At 58.2% G+C, this 27,591-nt stretch overlaps 1 protein-coding gene across 7 annotated transcripts in view; it reads right to left on the bottom strand.

The window, feature by feature from the left end:
• Window positions 1–576: 576 nt before the first annotated feature.
• TNRC18 (trinucleotide repeat containing 18) overlaps window positions 577–27,591 on the bottom strand; it is a 104,177-nt gene continuing 77,162 nt past the window's right edge. For all 7 annotated transcript variants that reach the window (XM_061208385.1, XM_061208384.1, XM_061208383.1 and 4 more), the window contains 13 exons: window positions 24,048–24,302; window positions 17,217–17,632; window positions 13,199–13,351; window positions 12,756–12,897; window positions 11,069–11,186; window positions 10,576–10,651; window positions 10,384–10,492; window positions 8,086–8,202; window positions 7,208–7,372; window positions 5,445–6,787; window positions 1,420–1,656; window positions 1,214–1,288; window positions 577–874 (listed from right to left, as the gene is read on the bottom strand). In XM_061208385.1, coding sequence (XP_061064368.1) covers window positions 668–874; window positions 1,214–1,288; window positions 1,420–1,656; window positions 5,445–6,787; window positions 7,208–7,372; window positions 8,086–8,202; window positions 10,384–10,492; window positions 10,576–10,651; window positions 11,069–11,186; window positions 12,756–12,897; window positions 13,199–13,351; window positions 17,217–17,632; window positions 24,048–24,302 — 3,413 coding nt within the window. In that variant the 3' untranslated portion in view covers window positions 577–667. The remainder of the gene's footprint in view (window positions 875–1,213; window positions 1,289–1,419; window positions 1,657–5,444; window positions 6,788–7,207; window positions 7,373–8,085; window positions 8,203–10,383; window positions 10,493–10,575; window positions 10,652–11,068; window positions 11,187–12,755; window positions 12,898–13,198; window positions 13,352–17,216; window positions 17,633–24,047; window positions 24,303–27,591) is intronic.

Raw genomic sequence — 27,591 nt, 5'->3', positions numbered from 1 at the left:
TGTAGTGTGAGGGTCTGGACCAGCGGGGTGGGCCCTCCCCGGGGCCTCGGGGCACACAGCCCCCTCCCCCTGGCGCCTGGCCGGTGCTCCTGGGCCACCCCCCCCCCCCCACGCACCTGGCTCTGTTCCCCAAGTCCAGGCCGTCCTGAGAGGGTGGAGGCCGGGCCCCGGGCAGGCACCCCAGAACAGGCCCGGCCTGGTCGCTGAGGCTGGGGGGCGTGGGCGCGCCCCCATCCCACGGTGGGAGGCTCGGGGCGGGCTCCGTGCCGAGGGGGCCAGGCACTGGGAGGACCCACCAGCAGCGGGAACCCCCAAGCGAGCATCAGGTGGGTTGCTCGGAAACCCCCTCCCACCGAATCCCCAGTTGGCACCGGCCTGAGGGCACCGGGACCTGGCCGAGCGCTTACAAGGTGCTGGGGGCTGGGACCCCTGAGGGGCCGGCAGAGCCCTACCCTGATCACGAGGAGCCCTCTCGTGGGGGCACCGAGGGGTCAGGCAGGGGGGTCTGGACGTGTGCACATGTGCGCACACACGTGCATGCATACGGGCACACACATGTACACACTTACGCGCCAGGCTGTCCGTGGGCACACTTGCATGCACACAACCCACGTACGAGGCCGCCGAGCCGTGGCAGTGATGGCGAGGGCCCCGCCGGGCCGGGCGCTCAGCAGAGCACAGGCACGCCGTCGGTAGAGAAGATCATGCCCGTGGTGGGCTCGTAGGTGCCCGCCAGGTAGTACAGGCCCTCGCTGTCCTGGTACTTCTTGGTCTTGAGCATCTGCTCGTACTGCTCCAGGCCCACCACCAGGCACCTGTGCGACACCGTCTGCACGTCGTTCTCGTCCACGTGGGAGGACTGGTACAGGGCGCGCTGCGGGCACACGGGCGGGCGTCAGGGGGAAGACCCCTCCCCGGCCCGAAGGACCAGAGGGACAGCCCCAGAGAGAACTCGAGAGACACAGTGGGGCTGAGGACGAGGATGGACAGAGACCAAGGGAGAGACCCAGAGACCAGGAGATCAAGAAGCACAGGAACAGACACAGACCGAGACACAGAGACCTGCGGAGTAAGAGACCAAGGGTGACAGACGCAGAGGCAGAGGCTGGGAGAGAGAGACCAGGAAACAGCAGCTCAGGGTCAGAGAGACGGGGCGGGGAGGCCGCGTGGGGAGGGTTATCGGAGGCCCCACCAGCGCCGCGCGCTCTCCTACCTCCATGAAGTCCTTCCTCTGGCTGGAGGCTCGCAGGGCTGCGGGGAGGCTGCGGCCGGACTTCTGGTCCCAGTGCTGTGAGCGCAGACCAGGGGCCGCGGTGAGCCCGGGCCCCGCCTCGCCTGACCCCCGACCCCGACCCCAGGGTAGGGACTGCCCCGGCTATCGCCCCCCCAGCACGGCCCGACGCCGAGGCCCCGGCCCACCTGGCCCTCGTGGAGGCGCTTGCCCGGGCTGGTCTCCTCGGGGTGGTAGAACCACTTGACGCGGACCACCATGTTGCTGCCCCACGACTCCCACATGCTCTGGATGCGGCCGATGTAGGGCAGGTTGGGGCGGCCGGCTGACAGGAAGACGGCGCAGTCCCCGATGCGGATCATCTCCTTGCCGCGCACGATGGCCTTGTAGAAGAGCTTGCGGGCCTTGCCCTTCATGCCGCGGCGCTGTGGGCGGGCGAGTCGGGTCAGGGCACGCGCCCCACCCCCGCCCCCGCCCCGCCCCCGGGGTTCCGCAGCAGCGGCGCCAGGGGAGAAGCCCCCTGCTTGCTCTGATCGGGGAGCCCTCGCTCATCCCCTTGGCCGACTGCGTTTTCAAGAGGGACTCCACGTGAACTAAAGATCCTGCAGCTGGGAGCGACTTCCAACTCCCCGTTGCTGAGCCGTGTCGGCCAACGGTGCCGGCGGGGCCCCAGGGACGCCCCACACGTGAGCGTTCGTGCGGCAGACGCCACAGCCACTGCTGGCGCCCAGCAGGATCCCCGCTCCTCCCACTGGGTCCTGACACCAGCCCTCGAGGCACAGCGGCCCCTGCTGGCCCCCAATTTCCAGACAGGGACCGGGAGGTCCCGGGAGGGGACACGGCTGCGTCTCCGGACAGAGCACATCGCTCCCCCCCCCACGCTGCCCCGCACGTCGGGGCTACAACGAAGCAGGTTCACTCAACACCCCGCGGCATCACAGAGCCGCTTGCTCACGGCCCAGCCTCAGTCTACACCACCCCGAGCAGCGCGGGGTCTCAGTACCAGTCAGCCCCGCAAGCGGCCGAGCAGAGGTGAGGGAGTGGGGCGTGGGCAGCGTCAACCCCCAGGCACGGCCGATTGCCCCCCCCCCCCATTTCCCCAGGAAAGCCACTAACTGAGATCAGAGCCCAGCCCGGCGGGATCCAGCGCTGGGCCCACGTCTGCCAGACCCACAGTGTGGCTGGATTTCTTTTTTCAATTCACTCAACAAACATTTCCTGAAGCCGCCTCAGTGCCCCCGCCTGGGCTGGCACTGGGACACACAGATGGGCAGGCTCCAAGGAGGGAAGAGACCAGCCATCAGAATCCAAAACCCACCGCCAGGCAGCTCTGGGACCTGTCACTGTCCCCAGGCGAACACGGAGAAGCCAGGCCTACGCAAAGCTCTGCTCTGCCCTCCAGTGGAGCCAGCGCGCCTTCTCCTCGACTAACTTGTAAAACTCGTTTCCCTTCTCGGACTGGCCACTAGGCGGCGCCAAAGCGTTTTTTGTCTTTCTTTTTTTGACTCAACAAGAAAAACCCACATACTACTTTCCTACCTTATCCAGCTGTCCCTTTTCTACTATTAATTCACTGGATCCCTGGTGAGACTTTTTTTTTGGCCGCATCACATCAAGTGGGATCTTAGTTCCCCGACCAGGGATCGAACCCGTGCCCCCTGCAGTGGAAGCATGGAGTCCTAACCACTGGACTGCCAGGGAATTCTGTGACAGACTTTTTAATGTCCAGGTTTCTTACGTGTTCTGTAAACTGCTCAAATTATTTTCAGCTCAAGGCATGGTACTAACTGATTCAAGGTGACAGGGATGGCTAAGATCTCTAAACCAACGCATCTTTTGACAGCAGGTATGTTTTTAGGCATCCACGGCTACTCTCCTCACAGATCCCCCTTGGTCCACGGAGTCTCCAGTGGGGCTGATGCCGCCCCTGTGGCCAGCACAGGAGTTGGTCTGGCCAATCTAAACATCCCATCCTTCTCCTGGCCATTGTGATTGGCTCAAGGGTGCACTCGGGACCTAAGCCAAAGACGCGCCACCAACTTTAGCTTGAACCCTAAAAAAGACACCTCTGGGCTTCCCTGGTGGTGCAGTGGTTGAGAGTCTGCCTACCAATGCAGGGAACACGGGTTCGAGCCCTGGTCTGGGAAGATCCCACATGCCGCGGAGCGACTAGGCCCGTGAGCCACAATTGCTGAGCCTGCGCGTCTGGAGCCTGTGCTCTGCAATAAGAGAGGCCGCGATAGTGAGAGGCCCGCGCACCGCGATGAAGAGTGGCCCCTGCTTGCCACAACTAGAGAAAGCCCTCGCACAGAAACGAAGACCCAACACAGCCAAAAATAAATAAATAAATAAAATTAAAAAAAAAAAGACACCTCCTTCCTACTGTCACTTCTGAGCTGGTAGAAGGTCAGCTGAAAGCTGCTGGGGCTGCCTGTTGCCAACAGGAAAGGGGCTGCCGGAGAAGACCAGTACAGAGGAAGGAAGGAGAAACTCAAGCCTGGAGCACGGGCCCGAGAGTGGGTCTGAAGACAGCCCTCAGGCCCCTGGATCCAGCTGTACCTGAAGCCGGACACCCTAGACTTTTCTATTAAGTGAGTTTGGCCCTGTGCTCTGACCTCTGCAGCAGCAAGTGCCCCCAGTAACACTGACACTGGAACGTGCAAATGGAAGATGCTAAGATAAGGAACTGGCCAATCACCGTGGAGGCAGGACAGTGAGGACATACCTGTCCTCGGCTCAGAAGCCATCACTCCTTGATATGGCCCTAGATAAAGTGCCTGCCGGGATCAGAGCTCCAGAGGGGCTGGTCTGGAACGTCTGAGTGTGGCTCGTCAGGAAAGATTCTACAAGAATCTACACACTCAAGTTTGCTGTCTCAAGTGGTGGCCTTGCTAAGAGAGGCTCTTTCAGCCTGGAGCCAGCAATCGGGGGGTGGGGGACGCGCGTAAAGTCCGACAACTCACGCCTTGCAGGGTCGGAGCAGCAGATCATCTGCCCCAGATTCAAGGTGGTGCCGCAAAGGCAGGGAAACCAGAAGGAGAGCAGGAGCTGCGGGGGTCGGGGGAGGACCCTCCCCGACTTCCCGCTCTGCAGCCCTTGCCTGACCAAGGCAGGAGTTCCCCACCCTACTCTAAGGAGCCGTTGCGGGTGCAGCCTGGGGCAGGTGGCGCTGTCCACCCGCCCACCCCCGGGGATCCAGCTGCCCCTGGGTGGCACAGTGGGGAGCCTGAAAAGGCTGCTGCTAAGACAGAAACCCCCAAGCTAGTCTTGATTCAGAACGTCCTCCAACTTCTCCGGCCTTGCCGACGCAGCCAGGGTGCTGACACAATGCAAACATGCCAGAAGCTTCTTAAGCGGTACACTGCCAGAGGCCCCGCAAGCTCATCGCTGTCAGCCCCCAACCCCTAAAACCTGCCTGGCGACACCGGCATTAAAAAGGTCCAGACCCAGCCGGGCGCCTCCTCCGGGCCCGGCTCTGGCGTGGCCTCGGAGGACCCTGGGCCAGGGCCGCAGATGCCGTGGGGAAACCCGGCGGGCTGCACCCGTGGACAAGGAGCCTGGCTCTTCCTGCCCAGGGGCACGGGATGGACTCGTGGCCTCCAGGCTGCTCCCCTTCTGCACACAGAAGCTTCTCGTGTGTGCGTGTATATGCAGCTGCGTGCACGTGTACGTGCATGCATTTGTGTGTGTGTGTGTGTACACGTGCGTCTGCGTGTGCCCAAGGCACGGGGTTGCCGGGAGGGCTCCTTCTGGAGAACAAATACCCACCTACTACAGGGGTGGCCACATGACTCAGACCCAGTCAACCAGAACGTTCTGCCTTGCGGGCCGCACTGATTAGCTCAGGGGCAGGCAGTGACCCAGCCCGGCCAAGACAGGAAAAGAAGTACCTTTTGCTGCGACTGCTAATTAGCCAGCCAGAAGCCTTGAGCCATTCGTTTTCAGCGAAAAATGAAGCAAAGACAAAGAAAAGCAGGCTGCGTGGCCACGCGGTTCTGAGAGACCCTGCGGCATGGCAACTAAAGGCCTGCACGGTACCTGGGTCCCGCAGAGGGTGGGTCTGGGTCCCGGGGACCAGAGGGCAGTGCTGCTGTGTGAGGGGCAGGACCCCGGTGGAGTCAGACGGACTCCACACCCGTCACCCCGACTCTCCGCCGTGGGGCTGCTGGGAGGCCAGAGAAAGACACGTGGGGACGACCCCGCCCCCAGCTACCTGGGTGGGCTTGCCGAACCACTTCCAGAGCTGCCGGGCGGGCAGGAAGGCGGCGATCTTGGGCCGGTTCTCCACAGACGGCAGGCGCTGCCGCTTGGCCAGCTCCTTGGTGGTGGGGAGGTGGACGCCCTCCCTCTTCTTGGGCCGGCTCTTGGCCCCGGCCTGGGCCTTGGGCTGCACAGGCTGCGGGGGCTGCGGCGGGGGGGCCTGGGGCGCGGGCGCCGGCGCCTTCTTGCCTGGAGAGTGGGCCGAGGAGCGGGCCTTGCCCGCCTGCTTGGGCGCCTTGCTGGCGAGGGCCGGCGGGGCGGAGGGCCCGGCTGCCGGGGCAGGGGCGGCCTCGTCGTCTGAGCTGCAGGAAGAATCGTCCGTGGTGGAGGAGGAGGAGGAGGAGGAGGAGGAGGAGGAGGACGACGACGAGGAGGACGAAGACGAGGACGACGAGGACGAGGACGACGAGGAGGAGGAGGACGACGAGGACGAGGACGAGGAAGAAGAGGAGGACGAGGACGACGACGAGGACGAGGAGGACGAGGACGAGGACGAGGACGACGAGGAGGCCCTCGAGCTGGAGGCGCTGCAGTTCCGGCCGCCGCCGCCCTGGCCGTCCTCCTCTCCCTCCGTCTCAGAACTGCTGCCGCTGCTGCCGCTGTCGCTGCTGCCGCTGCCGCTGCTGCCGCCGCCGCTCTCCGACTCCTCGGCCCCGTCCTGCTCGGCCTGGCCCTTGTCCGGGCTCTTGGGGCTCCCCGAGTCCTCGAACGTGAGCGCGGCCCCAGGCTCCTGGGCCAGGTCGCCATCGCCGGCCTTGGGCCGGGCCGCCTTGGGCTCGCTGCCGCCGGCCCCCGGGGGGTAGCTGCCCAGGCCCAGCAGGCCCTTGGGCTCCTGCCAGCCCCCCGCCCCAGGGTCCTCCCGCAGAAGCAGGGCCTCTTTGGCCTTCTTGCTTTTGGGCGACGTCACGCCCTCACGGTCCAGCTTGACGAGCAGCTCGGCCTCTTCCCCGGGCCTCCGGGCGCCCTTGGTGGCCGACTCCTCGGCAGCCCGGGCTTTCTTGGGCTTGGGGCGGGTGGCGGGCATGGTGATGGGCATGGCGACGAGGGCGGTGGGGGCCAGGGCCGCGGCGGGGGCCGGCAGCTCCCCAAAGGGCTCGGGTGCCGGGCAGCTGGTGAAGGCGGACGGCGCTGGGCTGGGCTGTCGGGGAGCTGGGCGACCCTTGGGGGCCTTGGCCCGCTTGTCCACGGATTCTGGGGGGCTCTTCTTGGAACCTGGGGCGCTGATGGGCTCCAGGGCCAACGGGGTACTGGGGACCTCATCCGTCGAGCCCCCCTCCTCCAGGACGGCAGCTCTGTCTAGAAGAGAGAAGGAAAAAGCCCAGTGAGGCCAGGACTTCGCGAGCCAGCGAGCCCGTCCCCGTCCCAGCTCTGCCGGGTCCTGAGCGGGGCTGGGGTGGCAGCCTCTCGTGGCCTCGGGACGAGCAGCTCTCACGCCTTAGTTGTCCACATGTGGTGGCCCCAGAGTGGCCCTCGGGAGCCTGGGCTCTTAGCCCAAAGCACTTGGCTCTGGACTCTGGAGGGAACACAGCTGGCTGGATCTCAGCTCTGCCTCGGACAGGTCAGCGCGCCTCCCTGAGCCTCAGTTTCCTAATCTGTCACAGGGTCCAAATAGCCCTGAAGCGCCAAGTCCCCGCGCAGGTGGGGAGTCGTGTCTGTGCAGAGACCCTGTGTGAACAGCAGCCCCAGGTCTCGGCGGCTCGGGCACGGCCAACGTACCGCTCTTGGCTTTGGTGCTGGGTTTCCGCCCGCGCCCCCGGGCCTTGGCGCCGGGCTCCTCGGACCCTGGCGCGGCCCCGTCTTTGCTCTCCCCGGTGTCTTTGCTGGTCTTCCGGCTGCGGCGCTTGGCGCTCGGCACCAGGAGGGCGGGGGATGGCTCAGCACCTGTGGGGCAGGACAGACAGTGGCTCAGGCCCGGGTCTCTGCTCTCCCGGCCACAGGAGTGCCATCTGTCATGGGGAGGAGGCGAGGGGAGGAACCAGATGACACTGCGTGGCCGACCCCACTCAGCCTGCCCACCTAGGCTGCGCGGTCGGGTGGGAGGCCCATCTGCAGGGACGCAGCTGGGGTGTCTGCACATGCACGCGATGGGGGCTCCGTGAATAAATGACCAGGGTGGAGCTGACCCTGTGGCTTTAATGATCCATTTGGAGGGTTCACGAAAGCACTGGACCCCTGGAAGTCAGGCAGTCCTGGGTCCGAGTCCCGGCTCTGCCTCTGACCAGTTGAGGGACACTGGATAAGTCGTTTCACCTCTTAAACCCGAGGTTCGTATTGGCCAAAGGGGACGGTATTTCCAGACACACAGGACTCGACAAGAACTGAAGGCTATCACGGACACAGAGCGTGGAACTGTCCATGACAGTCACCGATCCCTCCCTGGCCTGGACTGCCCGGCCTGGAGCTGGTCTCACGAGTCTCGGGATGCAGATCTGGGGAGGCCTGGGATCCCCCCTCCTGAGACCATTCTGGGAGCCCCCACCCACACTTTCTGCCATTTCCACCCCCTGTGGGTGCAAATGGTCCAAAGAGCAGACAGAGCCCAGAGGCAGCCTGGAGGGGGTGGGCCCCCGCTGGGCGGCAGGACCACCACTCACACTGGATCTTGTAGTCGGGGGGCAGGAGGCGGATGTGCGAGAGGGGGATCCTGCCGGTGTCTCCGTCATCGAACTCCACGGTGATCAGGTCCCCGTCGTCCTCGAGGCCCAGCAAGCCTGTGGGAGGAGGGGCGGGGTCAGGAGGCCGAAGGGGGCCAGAAACCAGCCGGGAAGCAGCCCCGGAGCAGGATGCACGAGGGCGGGTACGCAGCGGGCAGGACGTGGGCTTCAGAGCCAGGCGGTCCCGGGAGCACAGGCTCCCAGTCCGGCCGAGCACGCGGCCGTGTCCACTCATCCCGAGACCCTCCCCAGATCAATGAAGGATGGGGCTGGGGTCACCCCAGCCCCATTCCCAAGCGCTGGACACTGAGCCCAGAGCCCCGAGGCTGGAGCCGTGGGCTATCTGACGGGTGAAGAGCCACAGGTGCTGGTACTCGGTGTCCCTAAACAAAACATCCCTCCCCCAACCATCAGGAGGCCCTGCCCACACACAGCTTCCAATCTGCTTGCTGAGGATCACCAGTGACGAAAGAACAGCCTCCAACAAAGGACAGCACAGAACAGACAGGTACAGACACAGAGCCCACAGGGAGAGGAAGGGAAAGGCAGAAGGAAAGGGAGCTGAAGAAACCTAAAATGGAAACAATATGTCCCCGGAAAAAAAAGGAATCCATGAAAACAAAAAGAGGTTATTTAATTAAAAAAAAAAAAAGAATATTTAGACAATAAGAAAGAACTCTTAGGAATACTATAAACGACAGCAGAAATATCAAAAATTCAATAGAATAGAAGGGCCAGAAGGCAGAGGTGAGGAAATCTTCCAGAAAGAACAACAAAAAGATTAAAAAAATGGACAAAAATGGGAAAAAAGATCCTAGTCTTGAGGGCCACCAGATGAGTGTGAGTTCCAGGAAAAAGAGGGTAAATGAGGGAAGGAAACTCTCCAAGAAGTAATATGAGAAAAATTTCTAGGAACAAAGGAAATCTGCTTCCGAATCAAAGCCCCCTTCCCCCAAATACCCAGCAACACACACCCACACAGAGAGAGAGAGAGAGAGGCCACATGAAATTCCTGATCTAGGAATAATGAGAAGATTCTGAGTTTCCAGAGAGAGAAAAGTGGGTCTCCTATGAAGATTTGGGAATAACCGTGGTGTTGAACGCCTCTGACATCAGAATGTGGATGTACCAGTGACTTCAAAAAGGTGAAGGAAGATTATTTCCAATGTAGAATTTATACCCAGCTCAACTATCTCTAAAGAACAGGATAGGATAAGGAGACCTTGGGCACACGTGTACTTGAGGAATTTACCTCCCATGAACCCTTTTTCTCAGAAAGCTACGGAAAGGTCCTCTGCCACAAGGAGGGAAAGAGACAAGGAAGAGAAAGACATGGGATGCAGCACAGGAGAGAGAGAAATGGAATTCTCAGAATGATGGCAAGGGGAAATCCCAAGAGTGACACCCGTGAGGCAGGCCTAGAAAGCCATCAGCCCACAAGGCTCAGGGGGCCAGAGAGCCCCAGGAGAGCTAAACGGAGATGAACTTTTCCCCTTGTAAGAGAACTTCCTGCCCAGCATCCCCGTTCCCATCTCCTGGGCATGTATGGATGACGTTAGGCGGCCAAGAGGTGGACTATCTTTGGCCTCTGGTTTTGGCTTTGGGCTGTAACACACACCCAGATCCCCGGCTCCCAGATGTGTTGGTTCTGCAGTAGCTAAGTGTGCACTGTTGACTACCTGCCGGCTTTGTCTGTCTGGCATCCACACCCACGTCTTCTGGGCTACCTGTTATTTTGTCTGCCCAGCTTCCAATCTCTTATTCTGCTAACAACGTCAACTTTCCTGGCGAAGCGGCCTTCCCTTCTCAGTCCACAGGCAAAAATCAGGAAGCTGCCTCACTCGTTAGCAAGGACGAGCCCAAGACCCGTGACCCACGTGAAATCCATGTGACCCAAGCCAGTTCAGTGGGACTCCATCCTAGGACCCAGATGGGAAAAGGGGGAGATTCTCTGATGACAGGATTTGTTCAGAAAGTGAGAGAGAGTCCCCAGGAGCGGGGTGTGAAGACAGCACAGCCGAGAGCATGGCTGACGGACACTGGGAGCCTGAGTCCCGATGACGCTGTGGAACAGTGACTGGGTCCAACCACGCCCAAAGCCCTGTAAGTCTTCACTCAGACGAGCCGATAAAACTCTGTGCTTAAGCCCGTCTGACTTGGGTTTCAGGAACCAAATGGATCCATGCCGACACGGCGGGAAACAGGGGTGCCGGGGAGGGTCTCGGGGGAGGGTCTCACCTCGGACCACGGTGCCCGGGTAGAGGCAGCGGTACTGCTGGCTCCAGTAGGCTGCGATCCTGGTCCCTTGCGGCAAGAAGCGAGTGGAGGCTGGCCTCACATCGATGATCTGGGAAGGCGAAGGGCTAAGCGCGGGCGGTGAGCAGGAGCAGCCCCGCGCCCGCCCTCCCCAGCCCCGCTGCCCGCCCTCACCGCCTCCTGCAGCAGCTGTTCCAGACAGTAGATGTGGGGCCGGTTCCCGCGTTCGCCCTCCACCACCACACGGTATCTGCGAGGCCAGGGCGGGCGAGGTGTGAGGTCCCCAGGGGAAGTGCCACGCCCCAGACTCCCAGCCCCACCCGCGCCAGCTCTACCTCCCGCACCACGGGGACGTGATGTCGGAGCCTGAGGGTCTGCTGACCTGCGGCATAAACTCGGGGCAGGTCTGTCCCCTCCGGGCCCCCGTTTCCTCGTCTGCACAACCAGGGGTCACAGATCCAGGAGAGCCCAGCGTGCCCTCTCCTGCTCCTTCCCGCTGAGCCCCACCTGGGGGCCCGCCCACGCCCCCCTGGTCCTACGCGGGGAAGCCACAGCTCAGAGGGGCGAAGCAACGCGCCCACAGAGGCCCAGCAAGGCTCTGGAGGCAGGACTGGGCGAGGCTCTCAGGCTCTGAGCGGAGCTGCCCCGCCTGGCGCCCCCCACTCACATGTCCGGCGAGTGCACCGTCTGCACGTGCCCCGCGTACAGCAGCTTGTCGTCCATGGGGATAAGCACGCGCAGGCCATCCTTCAGCTCGTCCTTGTCGATGATGCAGGAGCGAGGGGCTGCGGGAGTGGGCTCGGGTGAGGCGGGGTTGGAGCGGGGTTGGGGGCAGGGGGGGTCAGCCTTGAGACCCTCCGTCCCCTGTGCCCTGCCCCCCAGGCCCACCTGTCGCCCTGTCACCCCTCTCAGAGCGGAAGGCCCAGGGTGCCTGCGGGCACACGTGCATCTGTGTGCGCAGCTGTGTGCCTGCAGATGGGCCTCGTGCGGGGCCGTGCATGCGTGCCAGGTGTGCACAGCCCCTCCCCTCCCAGCGCGTCTGCAAAGATCCCAGGCAGGTAGGAACCGGGGTGACACCCCGCAGGTGCTGCCCCACCCTCATGTGAAGCCCACCCCTCTCCGAGCCCCAGCATGAGGCGATGCGTCATCAGACCCCATCCCTGCCCCCTGAGCCACAGCCCTGGGACTCTTCCATCGGCTCCTCCTCCACCTGGAATGCTGTCTCTTCTGGTGGACACAATCCCTCACAGCTGGGCTGTCAGCGCTCCCCGCCCCCGACCAGGCCTCCACCCGAGGCTGCCACTCCCCATCACCGCCCCGGGCCACGTCCCCTCCTGGGACCCCCACCCCAGACTCTCCTCAGTTCTCCCCCTCCGGGCCCGACCACGCTGCTTCAGCCTCCTGGGCCTGCTCTTCTTCTCTATAGGACCTTGAACCTGGGCCCTCCCTGCCATTACCTCACACAGAGAAACCCAGATGGCTCGCTGGGGTGGACGGAATGACGGGCCCACTTCTTGGTCCCCGCCTGCACCCACACCCCTGCCATGGCTTCACCATGGGTGGAGTGGACTTCCCACCGCTTGACCTTGGGCGTGGCCACGTGACCTGTTTTGGCCAATGGACGAGGGTAGGAGTGCTTGAATCTGAACCTAGCGAGGTCTCGGGAGGCCTCACTGGTTCCCACTCTCCCTCTCGAGCCTCTGGCAGCACGGCCATGAGAAGAACACACCCTGACCAGCCCAGCGGTCCAGGTGGGGCAGAGCTGTCTCTGCATCAGTGGACGCCTAGCCATCCCGTTATCATGGGAGCAAGCCCAGCTAAGGTCACTCTGCTGTCCTGCTGACAACTTATTGCCACCCTCCATTGAGTCTGAGCGCTTGGTTGTTACACAGCAATAGCTGACAGATACACTCCCAAGCAGGTGACAAAGCTCCTCAGGGCTGGCCCTGCTCCTCCTCTCAATCCATCCCCACCCCCACCTAATTCATGTCCTCAACCTCAAGCTCCAGACCCCCAGGTCCAAGTGCCTACTGGATGTCACCTCCCTGGGATGTCCTCCGAGCATCCCAGACTCCAGCCAGCAAAGCCCAGTTGCTCCCCTCTGAGACCCGTCTCGATGACAGCTTCTCCCCCCCCACCTGCCAATACCCATCCACACCCCTTCTCTTCCCCTCATCTGCTCACACAGCCCACGTACTCTCCCTCCTAACGCACTCAAACCCACCCCATCTCCCTCCCAGCTGCCCATTCCCTGCCCCTCCCCATGCTAGCTCAGGCCCTAGTAACTGCCCCAGGAGAACCTCCTGCACCCCCATATTCCAGGCCCAAGCCAACACAGCATCGTGGGCACTCACCGGGAGTTAGTGGCCTCTCCACAGCCCCGCCTCGTGGCAGGTGCTCATCCTCAGAGAAGCTCGAGTCCTGGTTGGGCTCAAAGTCCTCCTCGGCAGCCATGCTCTCCATCAGCTTGCTCACGGCTCCCCCCTTCCCCCGGTTCTGGGGACAGAGCAAGAAAGACCAACGGCTTAGGACATGGCATCCCAATCCTGCCCGGCTAGGACCCTCCCTGGAAAGCCGGGGTCACAGTCAGGCCGCGGTGGAGTCTGCCATGTGGGGGGACTGGGGTCCCAGCTGGGCTCACCCCCCAGGCCAGAGGGAGGACGAAATGGGCTGAGGCAGCGCCTCCAGCCACACGAGGGATCTGGGGGCATGGGGGTGGGGCACACCCAGGGACGCCTCCGTCTGTCAACCAAGCAAAGCAATTCACCCAAGCCTGGGGCCCCATGGGAAACCTCACCTCCTTCTTCACCTCCTTCCCTTTGGCTTTGGCCTTGTTCCTCTTGGCGGCGGCCGGAGAGCTGGTGTGAGGGGCCCGGGCCTCGGGGGGCAGGGCGGGAACACGGGGAGGGGGCAGCGAGGCTCCTGATCCGGCCTCCTTCCCCTTCTTCTTCTGGGGATGAAGCGACAGAGTGGCCGTCAGAGGGCAGAGAGGGCCCAGGCCCCGCCGCTCACCGTCCAGAGAGAGGACAAAGCACCCTCCCTCTCCTGGCAAGTATTTCTGGTTTCAATCTTGTTTTATTACTACTATATATTACTTGTTGTAAAAAAAAAAAAAAAAAGACAACACCGAAGTGTATATACATGAGTTCCTCTCCAACGATCCCACCAACCACAGAGGTAACTAGAGGGACTAATAACAGCATGGTGTGTCCTTCCAGAACTTTCCGCAAGCACACATAACCGTGTAAACATGCGGGCTATGCAGACACATCTGTGCATACACAGTACTTTTTTTTTTAAACACAGATGGGAATTTACCAAAAATTCTGCTTTGCAACTTTTCCCCCCTAGTACGTCTGGTAGACACAGAGGTGGTGGCCTCACTTTTTATTCTGAACAGCTGCCCAAGGTGCCTTGATGGGGGGACCCGAGATTCATCCGACCACCCACCTCTGTTTTTTCCTCTGCTGGATGGTGCCACGAAAAACGACACTACCGATTAGTTCTACAGGTATATTCCTGGAAGGAGCATTTAGAACCGTACACCCACTGCCCGACTGCTTCCGGAGGCCTGTGTTACTTTCCTCTTGCCCCAGAAGTGTGGGATGCCACATCCACACCAGGTCAAAGCCCCCAGGGTGGTTCAGGGACGCTCTCCACGCTGTGGGAGCGGAAACTGGGCCAGCGTATGGGAACTGTGCATGGCTCCACTTATCAGAGCAAAAGAGTGGAAACAACCTAGATATCCAGCAACCTGGTGCGTCCATAGATACAGTTACAAGCTTTTATCACACCAGCTGAGGGTCCTGTTCTGAGGAAGAGGTGACAGCACAGGAAATGGAAGTGATGATACTTTGTATAAGAAGCAGGTTCAGGCTACAAAGGTGACGGGTGGTGGGGGCAGGGGTCACTTTATGCCTTTTTAAAAGCGACGTGCCTAACGACCAACGACCAAGTCATGGGGCCAGGGGAGATGGAAAATTAAGACACAGAAAAAAGGAAGACTGGGCGAATGTTACCAAGACAACAGCAGAAGTCACAGCTTCCACATCAGACGAGTGAAATCCAAACCCAACAGCATTAAAAGGAAAAAAGTGGGAAATGTTAGAGCGATAAAAGGTATTCATTTTAATCTCTATTTGGGGGGAGAAACATGTATTTTTTATATACACACACACACATTATATTTTCTTGTTTCTGGTGCATGTTTTAATCCTGTGCACATTTCTGAAATCAGAAGGCATCTTGGGAGTTGAAGGACTGTTTGTCATGTGGTTATGTCTCCTCTTCCCCTGACTTCTGTTATTAAATAGACAGCTTGTCTTATGGGGCACATCTTTGCAGCTGTACACATAGTGGGGCAGGGGAAATTGACAGCAAAAAAAAAAAAAAGTTATCTCTGTATGGAATTTAATTTTCTTCCTTTTCTTTATCATGCAAATTACTGTTACAATCAGATAAAACTGATAACTTTTTCTTTCCCATTGACCAGAAAGCCCATTTCTGGGAAGATTTTTTTTTTTTTAATAAAAAAATTCCAAAACTGACAAGTTCTGTACACAGAACAGAGATGTTCATTGCTGTGGTAATTACGATGGCAAAATACCATCATCAACCAAATCACCAATGGCTAGCATGGTTGATGGCGGGAGATGTTGAAAACCACAGGATAGCAAGATGGTGGAATGTTATTCAGCCATTTAGAGACAGTGATTTAAAAAAAAGTAAAATAAAAGCTCATGCCATATGGGAATGCACAAGATCTAACGCCAAGTGTAAAAAGCAGGATACAAAAGTGTATCTCACAAAACTATGAACACTGGTTGTTCCTGGAGTGATTTCCTTGGTGTCTGACTTCTCCTTTGGTTGACAATTAATCTGTTCTGTTCCAGTCTCTGACTGTGTCATCAGAAGGCTGGGATCAGGTGAGCGAGCCCCTGGTCCCTCTCCCCAACAGAAGATGCCATCTTGGGAAAGGCCCAAAGAGGCTGGTGGCCCTGTGGTTAAGGCCCAGGCTCTGGCGCTAGACCCCCAGAGTTGAAAGCTCAGCTCTGATGATCATTAGCTGCTGGGCTAACTGGGCAGGTTCCAGGACCACCTGTAAGGTGCAGTTAATACGAGTAAGTAACCTACCTCATATGGCTTTGTAAGTAGTCATCTGTGACGTCAAAAGAAATATATATTTGGTCCCTGCCCCTGTTCCTGACACAGAGCTCCTAAATCCCTTGGAATTTCCTGGGTCATAGGAGCGAGCGCCTTTTGTTCTAATAAGGTGACTCCCTATATGGCTTCAGGATGTTTTGTTCTAATAAGGTGAGCCCCTATATGGCTTCAGGATGGGGCCTGGTCACCAGAAAAACCAGCCACAACTAAAAGCTTGAAACTTTCAGCCCCACCTGCATCCTCCGGGGAGGGGAGAGGGGCTGGAGGTTGAGTTACTAATCGATCATGCCTCTGTGATAAAGCCTCCATAAAAACCCCTCAACGACGGGGTTCAGAGAGCTCAAGGGTTGGTGAACACGCCGAGGAGGGCGGTGTGCCCGGAGAGGTCATGGGAGCTCTGCACCCCTTCCCACCCACCTTGCTCTGTGCATCTCCTCCATCTGGCTGTTCCTGAGTTGCATCCTTTACAATAAACCGTAACAGTAAGTAAAGTGTTTTCCCAAGTTCTGTCATTCTGGTGAATTATCGACCAGAGGAGAGGGGTCATGAAAATCCTTGATTTATAGCTGGTTGGTCAAAAAGCACAGGTGACAACCTGGGACTTGCGACTGGCATCTGGAGTGGGGATGGGGTGGGGGCAGTCCTGTGGGACTGAGCCCTTCACTGTGGGGTCTGCACCAACCCCAGGGAGTTAGTGTCAGATGTGTTGTGAGCAGAGGCAACGCGTTTCCCTTTACCAACACATTAAGTATACGTGGCAAAGTGGTTAGAACACGCCTGGCCCCTACCATGGGTCACCCCGTAAAATCATCATCGTTATGTATTATTGGAGCGCCTTCTCTCCAGGGATCAGAAAAACCTGAGATGGCTTCAGCCGTGAGAAAACAAGAACAAGAGATCTCTGTGGATGACACTGAAATGCAGCCCCTTCCTCACTACCACCCATTATCAGGAAATTGATGCGGAGTCTGGTCCCTTTTTGTGGCTTTGTCTAGAATGACACTGTTATTTGAGGGTTTGCCTTCCATCAGGGATGTGGAGTAGAGAGGCCTGAGTCAGAGACCACTGTCGCGAGCTGGCCATTAGGTCTGAATGCGACCACCTAAAGAGCGAACTACTGGCCGTGAGCTTCCCAGCAGCCACTGCGAGAAGAGTAACAGGTCTAAAAACAAAAAGAAGGGTAACAGGTCTAATCATCACTGAGTTCTTGAAAAGCAGGTGTTCTCAACCTGCGGTGTCTGTGGAGAGAATTCAGGGACCTCTGAACCTTGGATGGGGAAAAAGAAATCCCATCTCTATTTTCCCTAACCTCTCAAGAAATGAGGTTTTCCTTTGGGTGTGAGAGCTAAGACTCTGTCACCAAAAGCAACCACTGTCATGTAGCGCATGATAGTTACGGCAGAGACCTTGAAATATCATCTGAGCTCATCAGTTCACAGGACGGCACTTGCTAGCCCGGCTGCCAGGTGTCCTTATCAAAGACGCTCATCAAGGGGCACCCGGAGGAGTGCCCAGCACAGAGGTCTTCGGTAGGTGGGTGACTGCGTTTCAGGGTCACCACTGCCCTTTGGGGTCTCTGCGCCTCGCCCAGGTCTGAGAACTCTGCTCCGAGACAGGAGGTCCAAGGGCCCCCGCCCCCCGCCGGGCCCTACCTTCCTGGGGTCCTTCCTGTCCTTCGCGCGGCCGGCGTCCTTGCGCGGGCTGGGCGGGCCGGCCTTGCCGCAGCGGCCGGGCTTGGTGGCAGCGGGCGCAATGCTGCTGGGCGCGGGCACGGCCGAGGCGTCGTGCAAGAAGATGCGCTCGCTGCGCCGCCGCGTCCACAGGTCGTCATCGCTGGCCTCGGGCCCCGCCTCCAGGCCAGGCTCCTTGGGGCCCCGCGGCTTGCGGGCCTTGCGCCCCTTCTCGGCCGCCAGCTTGGCCTTGTCGGGGCTGCCGGGGCCCCGGGTGCCAGGCACAGCCAGGGCAGGACCTGGCTCCCCCAGCCCCTTCTTGGGCCGCAGCAGCCCGGCAGGCGACCGCTTCCGCACCTTGACCTCGCTCTCCGAGTCGGTGTACTCGAACTCCGTGCCTGCACGTGGGTGAGGGAGGGGCTGTGGACAGGGACTCCCGGGCCCCCACTTCCCACCCACCCACCCAGCCGCCCTGGCCACCAGGAGGAAGGCCACAGCCCAGCCCTCCTGCAGGGGACCGCGTCACCGTGGGAGGCTTCAACCCGTCTCGGGGAAGGAACCTGAGGCCCAGAGGAGGAGGGCTTCCGGCCGCATGCTTGTGAGCGGCAGACCCTGCTGGCCCCTCCCGTCCCAAACCCGCCCTGGCTACCCAGACTCTGCTCCAGACCCCTCACCCCAAGAGCATCGTCTGGGAACGTGAAGATTCCTGCCTGGGCACGTGTGAGCTCCCCCGCTCCTCCTGTGCCTCCACAGGAGTCCCAGAAGCCAGGGCCTGTGAGCCGGGGAGGGCCCACACCTGTAGGGGCAGCAGCTCTAAGGGAGGAAGGTGGGAAAGTCCGCACACAATCCCCGAGCCCAGAGGGGCCTCCACTCGGCTTCCTGGTGCCACTTCTCAGAGCTGGGAGGTCCCTGGCACACACTCCCCTTTCTAGAGGACAGGCTTCCCCAGAACCCACACAGCCCTGGGGCCCAGCCCCTCCCCTCACCCCCGAAGCCGCCCCTTCCCACAGCCGGGGCGCCCACTTCCCTCTGCTGCAGGGCAGCCCTGAGCCTAGGGCCCAGCTCCTGGGCTCCTTGAATGCACAACCTCTCACCGGGATCCGCTGTCCTCTGTCCTTTTAAACCCCCAGGTCTTTGCTCCTGCTGGCCCTCTGCCCAGAGCACCATCTCTCCCCTGACCTCTACCTGGACAGCTGCAGCCTCCTTTCTGAGAAGACCCACTCTGCGCCCTGGGGAGTCCTCTGGCCATCCCTCCATCACCACAGGCACACAGCACACTGCAGAGGTCCCGTCTGTGTTTGTCTATCTCGTCCTGCTCTGCCCCCAGAAATAGATCCCCGAGTTCTCCTGGAGCCCCCAACGCTGTACAGCTCAGAGCCTGGCCCAGAGCTGGTGGCCAGGGAAAGACTCTAAACGGGGGAGTTAATGGTGCTTCTCCCCGTGGGGAGAATGAGGAGGGCCTGCCTCCTCCAGGCAGACCCCAGGGATGAGATGTCCGTGACAGCCCTGGGCTGACCACCCCAGCGAAGGACTTGCCCTGGGTCCCAGAGCAATGAGCTGGGAAGCCAGGGCTGGACCCCAGGCCTTCGGAGCCTTCAGCAGCCAGCAGCCTGGCCACAAAGGCTCCTGCGGGACGCCCAGCCCCATCACCCCAACAGATGCAGCCGCAGTTTCAAGGGTGGGGCCGGGAGGAGGGTGCACTTGCAAAGCTTAATGATCCTGTTAATTAATCTTTTGTTAACAGAGCTGCGGGGGGAGGCAGCTGGGGGCTTTCGTGGCTAATTAGGGTGCAGGCCACAAAACACCACCGGCTTTGCCAGTCCTGCTTTTGGGTATGACAGAATGAGACCCCACCTGACGACAGCCCCCTGCAGAACACCTAGATGCACACAGAATACTGCAGGTACCTGCAGAGGAAGCCAGTACAGGACAGTGCACAGAGCAGTGACCAGGAGTGGACACTCGCGTGGAAGAGGGGAGGGTGGAGCCTCAAGGGTAAGATCACGTCAGAAATAAATATTTATGAGACCCATGGGGCAGCACGAACGGTGCCTGGCACAGAGGAAGCGGGCTGTGTCAGGGTCCTGCGGTGGTGACAAGCATGAGGCCCGGAGAGAGGGGAGGATCTACTGTGGCCTCGCTGCAGGACAGGACGGAGCAGGGAGTAGAACCCGCGTCCTTGACTCCCAACCAGCGTCCTGTGCAAATGCCTCCTCCCAAAAAAAACAGGCAGTAAAGGAGGAACAAAGGAACAAAAAAACAGACCAAAAAAAATAGACAAAAAATAATGAAGAAAAGAGTAAAGACACAAACAGATGCAAAGTCAAAGGATAAAAAAAGACATATGATATGAATAGAAACCAAGGAAGAGCTGTAGGGGCTATACAGACATACCTCACTTTATTGCGCTTTGCAGATACTGCATCTTTTTACAAATTCAAGATTTGTGGCAACTCTGCATCGGGCAAGTCTATCGGCGCCATTTTTCCAACAGTGTTTGTTCACTTCATATCTCCGTGTCACATTTTGGTAATTCTCACAATATTTCAAACTTTTTCATTATTATTATTACATTATATTATTATATTTGTTATGTTATATCTGTCATCAGTTACCTTTGGTGTCACTACTAAGACTCACTGAAGGCTCAGATGATGGTTAGCAATTTTTAGCAATAAAGTATTTTTAAATTAAGGCATGTACCTTTTTTTTAAACATAATGCTACTGCACCCTTAAGACTACAGTATAGTGTAAACGTAACTTTGATACGTACTGGGAAACTAAAACATTTGTGTGACTCGCTTTATTGTGATGTTGGCTTTATTGTGTTGGTCTAAACCCACAATTATCTCTGAGGTATGTCTGTACTTTTATGGGACAAAACAGATTTTAAGATAAAAATCTAGAGACAAAGAAGGACATTTTAAAATGATAAAATAGTCAATCCATCAAGAGGACATAAACAAATGTGAACATAATCCAGAAACATATAAAAAGGATTATACACCATGACCAAGTGGGATATATCCCAGGAATGCAAGGTTGGTTTGACATTCTCTAAAAAAAAAAATCAATGTAATACACCATATTAATAGGATAAAGGATAAAAACCACATGAACACAACAACAGACACAGAAAAAGTAACGGACAAAATCTAACACCCTTTCATGATAAAATCACTCAACAAATGAGAAATAGAAGGAAACTTCCTCAACCTGACAAAGGACATCTATGAAAAAATCCACCACTAACATCATACTTAATGGTAAAAGAATGAGTGCTTTCTCCCTAAGATATCTAGAGAGCAGGAAAAAAAACCAAACAAGACAAAGATATCTATTCTCACCACTTCTATTCAATATTGCGTGGGAGATTCTAGCCAGAGCAATTAGGCAAGAAAAATAAAAGGAATACACACTGGAAAGGAAGACATTAAAACTATCTCTATTTGTAGATGACATGATCTTGTATATCAGCGGTCCCCAACCTTTTTGGCACCAGGGACTGGTTTCATGGAAGACAATTTTTCCACGGATTGGAGGTGGGGATGATTCAGCCGGTAATGCGAGCCACGGGGAGAGATGGGGAGCGGCAGATGAAGCTTCGCTCACTCACTCGCCCGCCACTCACCTCCTGCAGTGCGGCCCAGTTCCTAACAGGTTGCGGACCAGTATCGGTCCACCGCCTGAGGGTTGGGGACCCCTGTTGTATATAGAAAATCCTAAGGAATCTACTAAAAAGCTTTTAGAATAAATGAGGTTAGCAAAGTTGCAAGACACAAGATTAATTTACAAAAATCAATTATATTTCTATACATTAGCAATGAATACTCCAAAAATGAAAAGGATTCCATTTATAATAGCATCAAAAGGAATACTTAGAAATAAATTTAACAAGAGAAATGCAAAACTCATACAATGAAAACTACAAAACATTGCTGAAAGAAATTAAAGACCCAAATAAATGGAAAGACATTCCATGTTCATGGACTGAAAATCTTATATTGTTGAGAAGTCAATACTTCCTAGTATTATCTACTAATTCAACACAATTCTTATCAGAATCCCAGATGGCTTTTTTGCAGAAATGGATAAACTGATCCTAAAATCCATATGGAAATGCAAGGGACTCTGAAGCACCAATCTTGAAAAAGAACAACAAAGATGGAGGACTCATACTTCCCAGTTTCAAAGCTTCCTACAATAATTCCCACAGTAATCAAGATAATGTGGTACTTGCATAAGGACATATAGATCAATGGAATAGAACTGAATGTCCAGAAATAATCCTTCATATTTATTTTCAACTGTTCAACTGATTTTTGACAGGGGCGCCAGGAGCATTTGATGAGGAAAGAACAGACTTTTCAACACATGATACTGAGGCAAATGGATCTCCACATGCAAAAAACCCCTACATCACTCGCACACAAAAATAACTCAAAATGGATCACAGACTAAATGTAACTCTCAAACTATAAAACTCTTAGGAGAAAACAGGACTAAATCTTTGTGACCTTGAATCAGGCAATACTTTCTGACATATAACACCAGAAGTACAAGTGACATCAGAAGAAATAGATAAATTGGATTTCATCAAAATTAAAATTTTTTGTTTTAAACAACACTATCAAGAAAGTGAAACAGGGACTTCCCTGGTGGCACAGTGGTTAAGAATCCACCTGCCAATGCAGGGGACACGGGTTTGATCCCTGGGCCGGGAAGATCCCACATGCCACGGAGCAACTAAGTCCGTGCACCACAACTACTGAAGCCCACGCGCCCTAGAGCCTGTGCGCAGCAACTACTGAGCCCACATGCTGCAACTACTGAAGCCCGCACGCTCTAGGGCCTGTGTGCCGCAAGTATGGAGCCCGCATGATGCAACTACTGAAGCCCGCACGCCTAGAGCCCGAGCTCCGCAACAAGAAGCCACCGCAATGAGAAGCCCATGCACCGCAACGAAGAGTAGCCCCCGCTCGCCGCGAATAGAGAAAGCCCGAGCGCAGCAATGAAGACCCAACACAGCCAAAAATAAATTTTAAAAATAAATAAATAAATAGAAGAAATGGGAAGTGGTTGAAAATTATACCCAAAGAAAAAGGAAGTAAGGAAGGAAATAACAAAGAGCTGAAATCAGTAACTTCTAGCCACGCTGATCAAGAAATAGAGAGGAGAAACAAATTATCTGTATCAGCAATGAAAAAGGAAACATCACCACAGACCCTTAGGACACTGAAAGTATTAAAAGGGGAAATTCTGAACTCTCTGCCAATACGCTTGACAATCTGGATGAAACGGATGTTTGGGGCAAGTGCAGAGGCCTGAAGGCTCTGGGATGGCTGGTGCAAACAGGGGTGGGGTGGAGGCTGTGGACAGGATGATGCTTTCTGAGCAGCCAGTCTGAGGGTGGAGGGTCAGACAGGTGCAATCTGTCCAGAGGGCAATGGGAGCCAGTCAGAGGTCCTACACAGAGAAGTGGCCTGGTCAAGTGTGAGCTTTGAGGAAAAGCCCTGCAGCTGCTTCTGTGTAGAGAACACCCAAGAGGGGTAGGCCTGGATGGAGCCAGGCCCGAAGCCCCCAGGGGACAATGGCAGAACATGGGGGTAAGAGAGAGAGAAGGGAGAGGAAGGAGGCAGGGCAGGGCCTGGAGCCTGGTGTGGACTCCGGGGAGACAGTGAGATCACCCCAGAGATGGGGTCTCGGGAGGTGGTGCAGGCCACTGGGAATGGGCTTTGGTCCTGGAGCCTGTGGAGTGCATGAAGCCAGGGCAGCTGGGGGAGGCCTGGGGGGGCAGCAGGGTAGCACCCAGTGCCCACTTTCCTGGCCCCAGCCCCTGCCAGGAGGGCCTCACGTATACCACTGAGGCTCAGAAAAAGGCAAGGAGGCCGGAGCAGCCAGGCCAAGGACCTGCCCCTACTGAGGCCAGGCGAGCTCACAGCCTGAACACATGCAGGACCATCTCAGTCGCAAACACCAACCCCAGGTGAAGGTGGGCTGGGTCCATGTTGGGAGAGTTGGCCCCGTGAGAATGGGAGTGGGCCCAGGAGAGGGTCCCAAGACGTCTGTCTGTCCCAAGAAGGCAAGGATATGATTGGAGATGCAGAAAGAGGAAGCGGGGCCAGGACAAGGCTGAGCCTCCTGCCCGAGTGTTAGTGCCGGCTGCCTCTGTCTGCCCATCCAGGCAGTGGGATGGTAAGCCTGGCTCACAGCGACCCAGCACCTGGCCACCCCCACTAGTGACCTCCTCCAGGCTGCAACCCCAGGCCCCATGAGTCCCTCCCTGTCTGGGCCAGTGCATCTCACTGAATGAAACCCCTCTACTGCCCCAAGTGTAAAGAGCTTCCCCTTCTTCCAAAAGGCTGCATGGCCTGTTCCTTCCACCTGCCCCTTGATTTCCTCTATGTATGCTTAGCCACCTCCCACTTATCTGTCGCAGCTCAACCAGAGTGTCGCCAACCTGAAGTGGCCTCCCTGACCCCCCAGGCTGGATCAGGGGCCTCCCGTGGGCTCCCACAGCCCCGCGGGCTGCAGATCTGAGGCCTCTGCTTCCCGGAGCTGCCTGACATCGGGCACCTGAAGTGGGGGGATCAGGTGCTGTCTGTTGGCAGCATCAACAGTGAAGGTCACTGCACAGTTTCGGAGACCCCTCACAGGGAGTGGCAGGCCACAGCCGCCATAGCCAGCGCCCTCTGCTGAGGACACGGCTGGCCCAGGAGGCAGGGCTCCCAGCTTATCTGAGCCTCGGATGCCTCACCTGTAGGACGGGGCAGCGGTGCCCAGCTCCCTGCAGCCCATCCGCTGGCACTCACCCATCAGGCTCTGCCGCTCCTCCTTCTTGCGGGCCTTCTGCTTGGCCTCCAGCTGCACCACTGACAGGGACGGGCCCACGGTGGGGCTGGGGAGGGCGCTGGCGGCGAAGCGGGCCAGCAGGCCCAGCCCGCTCTCCTCCAGGCCTGGCGACAGGGCCCGCTCCCGGGCCCCCAGCCTGAAGCCTCCGGCGGCCTCGTCCTCCTCCTCGTCCAGCTCATCCTCGTCGTCGTCCTCCTCCTCCTCGGAGCTCTCATCTGGCGTGCAGAAAACAGGGAGCGAGTCAGAGCCCTGGCCTGAGCCTGCGCCACCCCCCACCGCCCCCCCTCAGCTGGGGCGCCAGCGAGGGGGGCCTTGGGTCCAGCCCAGCTCCTCACTCCTCGCCAGCCCACAAGTCCCCCCGATGGCCCGGTGCCCCCATCAAAGCGAGCCCAAGACCTGGGCATCCTGGACAGCCCAGAGGTGGGCATCGGCTTTGGGAGTCGAGTGTGTTTCTGCAAGGGGAGCACCGACATGCACCTGTGCTGCGGGGGGGGGGACGGACACACGGACAAGGACTGGAGACAGCGCTCTCCACGGTCTCACGCGCACGCACGCGCACACACACGCCCCGACGCACAACATGAAGGCTGGGGAAGGGGGCAGGGGGGGAGAGGAGGAAAGAGGCGAAGGCGGGGCAGAGAGGGGAGGGGGGGCCCTGGGGGCTCGGGCTGAGGCTCTGGACACAGGCGCCTGGCGGCTGGCAGCAGGAGAAAGTGGAGTTTGGTCTCCTCTTGCGGGGGTAGGGGGCTCCCATGGTGGAAACCCTGAGCAGGCTCTGGGATCCAAAGTTGACTCCCAGCAACACGCCCGCACTGGGAAGCCTGGGGCAAATCCCCGGCCCTCTCTGAGCCGCTAGTTTCTTATCTGTGAAAATCTCATCTCATGGCAACCCAGGGAGCCACAAGCGGGCTACGCCTCTTGACCCACGGGAGCAGGAAGGGGGCAGGGGGCGGGTCCACTCGGCTCCAGGAGGCCGAGGCTCCGCGGTCAGGGGCTCAGGCAGCAGAGCAGGATTCGAACCCGGGGCGGGCTGGCTCATCACCCACAGTCTAGTGGAAAGAAACTAAGGAAGCCCCAGCCTGTCTCCCCGGTTGAAGAGAGACAAGCTTCTCCCCAGAAACTGGCCCTACCGCCCGAGGACCTGCAGCCCTGAGCCCAGCTCGGGCCATCGGGACAAAGGAGGGGAGAGCTGTGGGCCCGGCAGCCACAGCAGGGAGGATGGCGCTCCCTGCGTGTGAACTAAGCCCTCACCAAAAAGAGAGACCTTCTGGAGGTACAGGCTTGCTTCCTGCCTTTCCAGGGACACAGCCCAGCTAACCCCACAAGGGCGGCGGGTGGGAGGGCGCCCAGTACCTCTGTCAAGGAGCCGCCGAGGGACACCTGCCAGGGGGTGCCTGTCTGCCCAGGGCGCTGGGAGTGTGAAGGTGGCTCTGGGGCCGCTGGCCAAGGGCAGGGCCAGGCCAGGCTGGAAACAACTCTCCAGCAAGAAGAGGCTGGAGGAAAATGAGCCGTCATCTCTCCGTATCGTCTGGGGGCAGGGAGTCTGGGCCCAGAGGTGGACAGGCCCTGGACGATGGCCAACTCCACATTCTCCTGCCAACGCCCCAAGACACCTGGCTGCTGGGGTGCAGCTAGCGGCCGAGAGCGGTGGCCCCAGCGGTGCCTGTGAGGACAGGGTTCGGTCTGCCCATTCATCCGAGGGAGCCCTCAGCGAAGGAAGCAGACAAGAGCTCAAGGAATGCCCGAAGGGAGTCGAGAGAGGAAGGAGGCAGAGAGAGAGGAGGTTTGTTAAGAGGAGTGAGAAGACGGAGACCCGGCTCCCAGAGCGATGGATGCAGCGGGATGGAGGCCAGCGGGGCGGGCAGGCGGCAGGCAGGCAGTGCACACTTGCGATCCATTCACATTGCGGACGTCACATGGCTCTGTCTCCGCCCAGTGGGCCACAGCGGCAAAGCAGGCTAAGTGTAGGCAGACTGTAGGCAGCGCCCGGGTCCCCCACCTCAGGCAGGCCCCCCCCGGGGCTGGCCGAGCTGAGCAGGGGTGTGGGCGGGGGGCTGGCTGGGGTGGGGCACGGGGTTGGACATGGGGCCAGCTTTCCCTTCTAGAGGTGGCCTTCCCGGGGCTGCTCAGGTGTGGAGACTCCAGAACTCTCTCCTGCCCAGCATTCTCTATCGGCGGGGTTGGGCTGGCTCTGGGTTTCTGGATGTCTGGAATGTCCACATCGGATCCGAGAAAACCAGCAGCGGCCCCCAACCCAGCACCCTGAGATCGAAGAATGGTTGGAAAGCAGAAGGCCAAAAAAAGGTGTGCTTTCCACGAAATGCTGATGCAGGTGATCGTGGTCTCCTGAGGCCCTCCCCGCCCCCTGCTCCCGAGAGCCTGACAGCCCGCCAGGGCCGCCTCCGACGGTGGCTGGTCTGCTCAGGCCAGGGTCCGAGGGCTAGGGGCAGCGGAGGGGGTCTCAGGACCAGGAAAGCCTTTCTGGAGGTGTCCACACCTAAGGCGACAGAGTTTGCCAAGGGCAGGGGGGGGGCGAGAAAAAGTCCCAACAAAGAAACCCGCGGAAATGCAGAAAAACTTTTTTTCATAGAAAAAACTCTTGGCTCAGTACGTGGGGTTGGCTGTTGTCACTCGGTTTGGTTTTCCAAAACCCGATCCATAAATGCCAAAGCGATCCGCTGCTGCCATAGCCGATGGGGGCAAACCCCGAGGAGGGGGGGAGCAGAGGGGACACAAAGAAAAGGGTTTTGCCTACCTACGGAGCAACGAGCCAGGCTCGGACCCAAGCTCAGTGACCCGCTGCGCCGTCTGCCCTACTCCCAGCCTTCGCTTTGCGTCCAGAGTGCAGCGTGAGAGCAAATGCAAGAGACCAAAACAGACATTCAAAGCATCATGGGTAGGGGTCAAGGGTGAAGGTATGGTCAAGCTGCTGGGGGAGAAAGCAGACACACTAGAAAAGCCAAGCCAATTAGGTGTTTTAGTACCAGATGTCAGTAAGGCCCTATTACCCAAATATCCCTTTCAAGACCTGACCAGCGGTCTGGGTGCAGTGGGGACCCCCTCCCCTCGCCCCCTGACCGGAGAACGAGAGCCCCGGGAGCACCCGGCCCCCGTCCACGTCATCTCCAGGTCACCCAGAATGTATCCCAGCCAGAGCGTCAGGGTCTAGGCTCTGCCCCCCAGGTGCTGCTACCCAGGCTCTGGGATCCCTAAAGGGGGTCCACCCTGAAGCAAATCCAAAAGCAGGGCGAGAATCACTTAAGGATCGGCTGACTGTCTCGCGCCCCCCGCCCCAGGACATTTGTGACTGGAGGTCCTGGAAGGCTGAGACACTTCTAACCCCAGAAGTTGAATTCTGACGTTAGGGAAATGAGAGCCAGGGCGCTCACAGAGGTCCCTGAGGCCAACCCCCTCTTCGTAAGTGAGTTTGAGAGCAGACGAGCCTGGGACTCGCAGTGAGCTTTGCCCCCGAACACGGCAATGAAGCCTTTTGAATTTCACAAC

The sequence above is a fragment of the Eubalaena glacialis genome, chromosome 13, assembly GCF_028564815.1.
Source record: "Eubalaena glacialis isolate mEubGla1 chromosome 13, mEubGla1.1.hap2.+ XY, whole genome shotgun sequence".
Lineage (NCBI taxonomy): Eukaryota > Metazoa > Chordata > Mammalia > Artiodactyla > Balaenidae > Eubalaena > Eubalaena glacialis.
Note: the sequence above shows the minus strand (reverse complement) of the source record. Positions and strands in the feature narration are given on the sequence as shown.